Source organism: Sminthopsis crassicaudata, chromosome 5 (assembly GCF_048593235.1).
Source record: "Sminthopsis crassicaudata isolate SCR6 chromosome 5, ASM4859323v1, whole genome shotgun sequence".
NCBI classification, from domain to species: domain Eukaryota; kingdom Metazoa; phylum Chordata; class Mammalia; order Dasyuromorphia; family Dasyuridae; genus Sminthopsis; species Sminthopsis crassicaudata.
Window position 1 is genome coordinate 61,436,100 of NC_133621.1, and position 10,134 is coordinate 61,446,233.

General features: G+C 36.0%; 1 protein-coding gene across 3 annotated transcripts in view; it reads right to left on the reverse strand.

Moving 5' to 3' along the window:
* Window positions 1-10,134, reverse strand: part of PRTFDC1 (phosphoribosyl transferase domain containing 1) — a 97,240-nt gene that overhangs the window by 16,615 nt on the left and 70,491 nt on the right. For all 3 annotated transcript variants that reach the window (XM_074266954.1, XM_074266953.1, XM_074266955.1), the window contains exon 4: window positions 6,439-6,504. In XM_074266954.1, the coding sequence (XP_074123055.1) occupies window positions 6,439-6,504 (66 nt within the window). The remainder of the gene's footprint in view (window positions 1-6,438; window positions 6,505-10,134) is intronic.

Here is a 10,134-nt window from a genome sequence, read left to right on the forward strand (position 1 = left end):
CATGGCGAGAAAACTCTGGTAGCTATTAGTCACACACACAAAAAAAGAGCAATAACCATTGGTAATTGCTTATAAATATGAAGGATAACTTTAAATATGTATGGTATATATATCATATTTAGATATAAAAATTATGGAAAAATATAGATTCATATTATGTTTCTGATAAGACTCAAGAGTTGTAAGAATCATGTCAGTAAGCATTTATTAAGTATCTACTATGTACCAGGCAATGTGCTAAGTGCTGGGGATAGAAAGAGAGACAAAAGACAGCCTTGGTTCTTGAAGAGCTGAGGTCTCTGAGTGTTTATGGGGTGTTCCTATTATTGGGCAAGTTCTCAGCCTAGTCAGAGAAACAATGAAAAGGAATGATTGAAACAGTTACTAACACTAGGGCCAAAAATAATTGGCAGATTTAGAAGCTTCATTCTGGCACTGGATTATAAACTTGCTTGAATTAATTTAAAAAAAAAACAAAACAAAAACAAAAAAAAAAACAACCTAAACCCAAACCTGACATTTTGTTCTTAACCCACACATCTACGCTTTCAGGCAGCCAGATCTGTGCATTGCTTTCATGCACTGAGTTTTATCCTTGATTTTCAGAGGTTTTGGTTTTTTTTCTTTCTTTCCCTTAAACACGAACATGATTTTCTAGTTTTAAAGGATGCACTGGTTTTGCAATGTGCTGGAATTAAACTCACCCCTAAAAAGATACAAATGATTCTCAGGAGCTCATTGTGCAGACAGTGCAAACACATAAAGAAAAATGTTTTTACCATGGTGAGCTAAAGAGGCCATTTATCTGGATCATTAAAGACTCCATTTCTTCAACAACACTGACCTATTTAAACCCATGACTCAGACAGACTTCCACGTGAACATCTTTTCCATACTGTAAGAGAAAAAAAGCCTTGCACTCTACAGAGATTTCTTCTTCCTAAATATTTACCCACTTTATTAGAAGCCTTTTAAAGGGGGTGTATTAGTGACTTCATATAATAAGTGTAAGATTTATCATCATAGCATTTCAGAGTTGGGAGGGATCCCAAGGGTCCATGGCCTGGAAGAGACTTGTTTTATCTACCTAAAAAAGGAAGATTCTCTTCTATTTAAATTTCCCACATTTTTAACTCCTGAATTTCAGGTTTCAGGAAACTTTAAGTAATTCCCTTCATTTTTGGGGAGGTGGGGGAGGAGAAGAAGCCTTTTCCTATTCTTGGCTGGTTCTCACCACTGGCTCTTTTAGCCACAGTGGCCCACATAGGCTAATCTATTCTTATTTGTAAAGTTGACTTTTCCATCCTTTGAACCTAAGTTAGTCCATATGGTCTAAGCCACCATGAGCCTGAGCAAGATATTTCCATGCTACCTCCATCATGGGTCTCTTATCAGAGGGTGTCCTTACTCCACAGGATGGAAAAGAAGATTCTAGTGAGCTATTTTTTGGGCATTTTTTAATCCCAATCAAATAAGAATAATTGATAATCTTCTGCATAGTCTTCCCCAAATCCATTTGCTTTTCCTTTGAAGCTTTCAATATCACTTTCTCCGTCATTCTCATATATTATTATAATACCCTATGTTGCATTTGGGAAATTGTAAAGTTCCTTCAAGAATCTCAAGCTGCTACCTCCCAAAGCCTATCTTTTTTTAACCACAACATTTTCCTGGTGATTCTATATAGCTATGAATCATGGAACAACCTCATAAAAATTAAAATTGCAGGTCACTCAAAGGGTATCAGAGGGGCTGATAGTGATCGTATAAATGGGGTCTGACATATTACTAAAGTTGATTTGCACATGTGAAGTTGATGAAAAAAAACCCCAAAACACCATTAAGGAAATGAATCTTTGGAAAAGGAATGAAGTTAAGATTTAGTTGGTTCATTCAACCAATGTTTATCAAGAGCTTTCTATGTGCTAGGAACTGTGCTATGAATCAAGGATATAAAAAGAGGCAAAAAACAGTCCCTGCCCTCAAGTAGCTTACAGTCTAATGGATACAACAGGCAACAAAAAAATATACAAAGTAAGCTATTTAAATAGAAATAAATAGAATAGGATAAATAGAAAATAATTAGGGGCAGCTGGGTTGTACAGTGGATAGAGCACCAGCTCTGAAGTCCAGAGGACCTGAATTCAAATCTGGCCTCAGACACTTAACACTTCCTAGCTGGGTGACCCTGGGCAAGTCACTTAACCCGAATTGTATCAGCCAAAATAATAATAATACTTAGCAGTGGAATTGGGGTTGGGAAAGGCTTCCTTCAGGAGAGATTTTTAGTTGGTACTTAAAGGAAGCCAGGGTGGTCAGCAGTCAGAGTAGAGGGGGGAACCTGCTTCTGATATAAGGGGACAATTAGAAAGAAGGCCTGGAAATGAGAGATGGAATGTCTTGTTTGTGGACAATCCATGTAAGGCTGGAATTCTGCAAGTCATCCCCAAGTTGGTGAACACTTACATCTAGACCACTATGTGTCTGACTTTTTATTCTTGTCCCTCATGTCTGACTCGCCTTTCTAGTCTTGACCTTGGGGTCCTTCAAGTTTCACCTGAAATCCTGCCTTTCAAAAGATGCCTTTTCCACTTTCTCTTAATACCTTTCCTCTGAGGTTCTTTCCATTTACCCTGTATGTATCTTGCTTGTACATAGTTTTTGAATATCGTCTTCTGTTATAATTCAAGCTCCCCGAGGGTAGGTGCAGGCCTTTTAAGGTTTGGGGTTTTTGTTTTTGCTTTTCTTTGTATCTTCAATGCTCCTGGAGATGTCTGGAACATAGTAAATAATTAACAAATGCTTGTTGCCTCGATTTGACTTGGTATTCTGGGACTGAGGGTGATTGATTGTATAACTGGTATAACACATGCTCTTGCTGCATATCACGTGTCTAATCAATAATTTGATTTGACCTATTAGTAGTGGGGTGATCTCTACATTGGTTTATCTTTGATTTAGGGAGGTGCTGGTAGACAGATGTATCAGTGCTTTTAAGCTGTAAAATAACCATTTCCTCTCTTGTCCTTTTCAATTCAGTTCTAGATTGGCCTAGATATGTCAATGACGGGCATGTGCCAATATGTGCCGACGTCCTGGGCAGTGGCAGGGGATAAGTGATGGGATCAGAAGGTTTTAGTTAGCTTTAAATGACATTAACAGTGACAAGGTCCTCTTGTACTCTTTAAAAAGGGATTTGTTTTGCTTTGATGAGGAAAACTAATTTGGGAAATTAGTCCTCCTAGTAGAAATGAGAGTAAAACAAGGGCTTTATGGGATCATGAGACTTTAAATCTGGAAAAGGCTTTTGGGGTCATCCATTCCAATCCTCTTATTTTTTCAGATGAGAATAATGAAACCTTAAGGTATTCAGATCAATTCAACAAATGTTTTCTTGATTGCTTAGTTTATGCAAAGTAATGTGCTAGGGATCCAAGGACAAATGAAATAGTCCCTGCCCTCGATGAACCTATAGTTATTGGGAGATATAACATCTACAAATATAAATATAATAAGCGAACATTTATATGCAACTTTAAAGTTTGCAAAGAGTATTATGCATTTTATCTCATATCTGAATTCTCACTACAACCTTGGAAAATATTTTTATTGAGGAAACTTAGACTGAAAGAGGTTAGTTAAGGACTTGACCAGGATCACACAGATATTTTTAAATCTAATAATGAGGCAGCTGGGTGGCACGTAAATAGAAGGGTAGAATGCCTGAGTTCAAACTCAGACACTTCCTGATATATGATCCTGTACATGTCATCTAACCTCCCTCTGCCTCAGTTTTCTCATTTCTAAAATGGGATTAATAATGGCACCTACTAGTACTGCACAAAATGAGATTTTGTAAAGCATTTTGCAAACTTTAACGAACCATATAAATGTTAGCTATTATTAATATCATGTCAGTCCACTGATGCAATAATTTTGTAAAAATTTAATTTAATTTTATTTTCAGGTTCATATTCTCTCATTCCCATCTTGTATCACTTACCTGGTAGAAGGTAAGAAAAACAAAATCTGTTACAAACATGTATAGGCAAGCAAAACAAATTCCCTCAATGGCCAAGTAAAAGCAAAAAATGTCAATATACTACAGCAAATTAATTCAGGCTATCCACTAAAAGGTCAGATACTGAAGCCAAAGTTTAACTACTTCGGTCACATAATGAGAGGATGGGATTCATTAAAAAAGACCCTGAAATTGGAAAAAGATTGAAAACAAAAGCAAAAGGGGATGGTGGAGGATGAGATGGAGAGTGTCAGGGAAGCTTGTACAGACTTCAGGAGGTGGAAGATAGAAGGGTCTGGTGGGCATGGAGTCATGAAGAATTGGATGTGACTGAATGACTGAACAATAACAGCTACTGAAAAAGCTCATTGAGGTTCCATCATCTGTAAAATGAAGATGGTTGACTGGATGATTTTTCAGGTTCTTTTCTGATTTAAAACCTATGAAAGCAGGAATGGTGATCTAGTAATCAAATTATACTAATGATGAAACTGTTTCATTTTTGATCCCCATTTCCTAGTGTGCCGACCACACATGGTGGAAGCTTAATAAATGTTTGCTGATTGATTGACAGACTAATGCAATTTCTAATTGAGACTAATTTATGACAGGGAAATAATTTTGGCATTTGGTCCTCATTCGATTTTTGGATCCTAGATCTAGCGATGGGAGGGACTTTGAAGATGCTCTTTTCCAAGGCCCTCATTGTTCAGCTAAGGAAAATGAAGCACAATACAAGTGATTTGCTCAAGGTCATTGAGCTAGGAATTAACTTGACCTTGAACTTATGTTCTCTGACTCCAAATTCTTTACTCTGTCCCACATACTATGCTGCTTAGTTCATTCATTTGGGGGATGAAGAAAGAAAGACTAAGCTGTTTTCAATCAAAACCCTTGATGCTTTGTTGTTACTCTAATATTATTATGCATTTTCAAAATATTAAATGTGGCTGCTACTTCTTTCTTCCACTGGTTATATAACGAGAAAAACCACAAAAATGGAAGATTAAGCCTTGGGTATTACTCTGATCCATTTTGCTTAAAAAGCTGAAGTTGTCCAAGGATAATGACTACAAGGTATAAGTCAGCCCAGTTTAAAACAAACAAAGACTACATTGCTTCCATTCACAGCAAGCTAGCATTATGGGTCACATTCCTCAGAGACCATCTGCTTTATGGAACAATCCTTCCTTCCTGTTTGTATATTTGTGCTGGAAGCAAAACAGCCTTTTCACTTATTGCTAAGCATAAGAAACCAAAGCTACCAGGTTTGAGACTCCATCTCCAGACTCAGGGTGGTTCTCCCATGATCTCATGGTTGGCATACCACCCCACCTCATACACATCTGTTTTGTTTTCTGGATTTTTTTTAAGGGAAGAAGAGAAAAAGAAGAAGTTGGATGATACTCCCCCTCACTCAGCTGACAAGGCAGCGAGCTGGGAACTTTTCTTATATCATCTTAACCCTATGTAGAAGTGAATTTTTTGTATTAAGAATAAATGTTTTATTAAAGCCTTCAAATGCTTTTCTTTACATGTAAGTGAATCACTGAGCAGTTAAGTGGAGCAGTGGATGGAGCTCTGGCTTGGAATAAGGAAGATTTATCTTCCTGAGATTAAATTTGGTTTCACACATTTACTAGCTCTAAGTCACTTAACCTTGTTTGCCTCAGTTTCCTCCTATGTAAAATGAGCTGGTGAAGGAAATGGCAACTGCTCCATTCTCCCTGTCCAAAAAACCCCAAATGGGGTCATGACTGAAATGACTTAACAGCAATAACAATCTGAAATATGCGTATGGTAAGGTGGGTGCTGACACATGGATGAGAATAAAGGGAAATGTCTCTCTTTACTTAGCTCAACTAGGGATGTGACTTGAGTACTAGTTTCAAAGTGAGAGGACCTAGTTTCAAATCCTTGTTCTGTAACAGTATGATCTTGGGCAGGTCTTATACTTCTCTAAGCCTCAGTTACTTTATCTATCAATTAGAAGGATTGAAATAAAAGATCTTAAAAGTCCCTAAAGCTCTAAATCTATAATCCCAGAAACAAAAATAATTCCTTTTGTCAAATTGTTTGAATGAAGAAAGAAAAAAATCTTAGAAGGTCAAAGGTCTGCATCTTATCCTTGAAGTATTCTATAATAAATGCATTATAAAAGTGATACCCTTGCAAACATTCTTATCATTTTTTATAAGAAACTTTTTTTTTTTTAAACTGGGAAAAGTGTGAAATTTAGTGCAATAAACATTTGTGTCCAACCTGAACATTCTGAGCTTATATTGGTCTGATCAGCCACGCTGGACACTCTGTAACTCGACTCTAACAGTGATTTCATTTTGGTCCTCTTAAAGAATAAAGGACAGCAACCTTTCCTACAACATCAGGATTCAGAGAGACAAGTTAAATGGACATACCTTTCCAGCTAGTTTAGAAAGATCATCCGCTCCGCTTATCTGCATATCACCCATGGATTGGTCATTCTTTAAAAAAAAAAAGAAAAAAAAGAAAGAAATAATATTCAAAAGAAACATTCAAGAAACATTTAAATGAACACCATTTTTGGGGGGTTGTCAGTTAATGATGAATCATAGGAATATTGATCCACAACAATCCATAGTTCTAAAGAGGTAGAAATCTTCATTTTCCATCCATTGGCTTGGCTCCATGAACATCAGACCCCTCAAGGAAAAGCTCATCCCCTGAAATCTCATCACCATCTAGATTGACTCAATTTTTGACACTCAAGGGCTTCTAGTTCCTTCAATCCCTTCTGATTGAAAGGCTGGAGGGAGAATTAATAAACTCCTCTCAAAGCTTTCCTTTATATAGAACTTGAAAGTTTCCAGGTAAAGCCATTTTCTACCAGTGCCTTTACTCAGTTTCAATTCCAAGAACATTATTGTGCTCCTGGCCAGGTACCCTTTGATGACCCTCTTCTTTCAGCTTTCTTTTGTGTATTATCTTTCTCCATTAGATGGTAAGCTCCTCGAGGGAAGGAAGGGGTTGTCTTTTCCTTAGTTGTATCCCTAATGCTTAACACAGTGCCTGGAACATAGCAGACTTTTAATTAATGTTTATTGAATTGAAATTTTATAGAAATAAGACATGTCTTCCTTTTCATGCAATGAATTTGGCTAGTTTTAAAAGAGCAAATATTTTTTTATCTGGAATCTTCAAGTCTCTAAGGGTTCTAGGGATGTATTTTGGGGTGTCTGAATTTTAAAAAAAATGATAAATATATTTCAATATAATTGGTTTCCTTTGTAATTCTATGTATTTCATTTTATACATTTAAAAACATGATTTTGAGAAAGGGTCTATAAACTTCACCAGACTGCTAAAGAGGTTCATGACACAATAAAGATTAAGAACTTGTGAAAGGAGGCAGCATGTAGCTGTAAGGAAGGTGAGTTTGGAGAGAAAGGGCTGTGGAGGTATCCCAAGTCTACTCTGGAGCTCTCAAGAAGCAGTTTTTTTTCCGTAATAGAATTTTATTTTTCCAAATACATGTAAAGATAATTTTAAAAATCCCTTTTTTATAAGACTTTGTGTTCCAAATTTTTCTGAAGACAGCAAGCAATCTGATACAGGTTAAATATGTGCAAATCTCTAAAACATATTTCCATATTTATTTTGTTGTGCAAGAAAAAATCAGACCAAAAGGGAAAAAAAAACTATAAGAAAGAAAAAAGTAAACAAACAAAAAAGGTAAAAATATGTTTTGATTCACATTTAGTTTCCGTAGTTTTCTCTCTGGAGGCAGATGGCATTTTCCATCCCAAGTCTACTGGAATTGCCAAGAAACATTTGTTAAGCAATTATTATATGCCAGGCACTGTGTTACGTTCTGGGAATCCAAAATAAAGGTAAACATATAGGAACTTTGCTCTCAAAGACATTCCATTCTTTTTGCGGGAGATAACATGTAAATAAATAAATACATGCAAAATACATAGAATAAAGGAAGATAACCTCAGAGAAGGAGTAATTCACTCTGGTCAGAGGGGCATGTGTTAGAGTTAGCTTTCCTTTAGACAGGTAGTCCAGTGCATAGAATACCAGGCCTAGAGTTAGGAGTTCAAATCTGTCTTCAGACAGTTACTAGTTGTGTGATCCTGGGTAAGTCACTTAACCCCTCTTTGCCTCAGTCCCTCATCTATAAAATGGGGACACACTTTAGACAGAAATGGAAAATCACTCCAGTATCCTTGCAAAAACATCCCTATGAAAAGTAACAACAGAGCTCACCCTGAAAATTTGTTATTGTATGCTCTAATCGGTGATGGGAGTTGGGGTTTGAACTAGGGTTGACGTTTATAGTTCAGAGAAAAAAAATCCCTAGATTTGGAATCATATGACCTGAAATCCCAGTTTTTCTGATAACTGCCTATGTGACTTTGGACAAATCACCTAACTGTATGGACCTACTTCATCTTTAAAATGAACTAGATTGAACTAAGTTTGAACTAAAATAACTCTAAGGTCCATTCAAAGTCTATGTCTATGATCTAGTTGGGAGGAGAAACACAATGAAAGAGTTTTAGGGGAAGAGAACATTAGGCAATAAAAACCAAAGTAAGTTATATAGATTTAGTGAAATGTTCAAGGAAGTCACAAAATTTAGTCATATGTCCAAAGGCATCCTTAGAAGATAGTTTAGAAATCACTGATCTAGACAGGCAATATCTCTAGATATTAAACAAAACTCACACAAATCATATAGTAATAAGACATTAGGAGTGGTCATTTTTCACATATTGGACTGTACACTTAGATAAAAATTTCAAAAAAATAGAACCAAAAACAAAGAAAATATGTAAAGATTCTGTCCTTTTAAAGATCTAGAAAAGCAAAAGGAAACAAACAAAAACAGCACTCTCTAAATCATAACTTGCTTCCAAAATGACAGGGATTTGCATCAAATCCAAACACACAAGCAGCTTCTCAAGCTTTCAGTCTCTAAAGACAAATTAATTTGCTGTTTTTTTCCTCACATAATTCTAGACTGTTCTCAGAGTAATTTTTTCACCATGTTTATACTGTCAAATATTTTTTTTAAAAAAGGAGCTAATCACTTTGTTTTGTAAAAGGACAAACTAATCAACTCCTAACCAAAATGGTACCAGCTAATTGAGCTCATTCCTCTTTCCCCTTTATCTTTAGCCTTTGCTAATATTCTCTTGCATTATGTGAAATGGGACTACATGCAAAATCATTCATTCAAGCATTATCTTCCAATGTTAGATACAGAGATCTCAGTGTACCTTCTTTCCTTCTTCCCTACCAAGAAAAAGGAAGAAAGAAAACTCAAGAAAGTTAAGTCAGCCTAAAGAGGAAAAAGACCAGAAATTCCACCATAGGGTCAAAGCTTGAAGTAGCACACAGATCCATTGCTTTAGGGAGGTCAGCTAGCCCAGCTCCCTAATTTTCCACACGAGCAACCTGAGGCCCAGGGGAACGAAGTAACTTGATTTTGTCAGGAAATGGAAGAACAAGAGTTTGGATCCACGTTTTCTGACTATGAATTCAAAACCTGCTCTAGGATACCACAATCAGTGAAACTTTATGTAATGCAACTGAGATGATTATGGGAAGATGTAGCTTGTTTAAAAGGAATGGATCAGATTTAAAAGATCCAGCAGAGATGCATTATATATATATCAAGAAGCAGTGTGGAAACCTGCAAAGTAGAAGGGGAAAACCATAGTGAATACCGTTTGTGTACAGATGAAAGAATAGAAAAACAGAAGAGATACTATGGTGGTAATAGGCTAGAGACCACTAGAGATGGAGGAAATTAATTTTCAGTTTCTAATTCAGAAATCAATATATGTAGAACATTTATGATTGGAGGGTTCCTATTAATTCGGATGTTTCATGGATATCTATATATCTCTATCTCTATCTATCTATCTATCTATCTATCTATCTATCTATCTATCTATCTATCTATCTATATCTTTTTGCAAAAACTAGAGTATGTTGAGTTAGCTTTTCTGATTTTTTTCAGGAGCAGAAGAAAAATGTAGAATGAAAAATAACTAGTTGCCCAAATAGAAATTATTAAAAATTAGAAGCAAATGAACATATTAAACTTAGAATTTTTAACA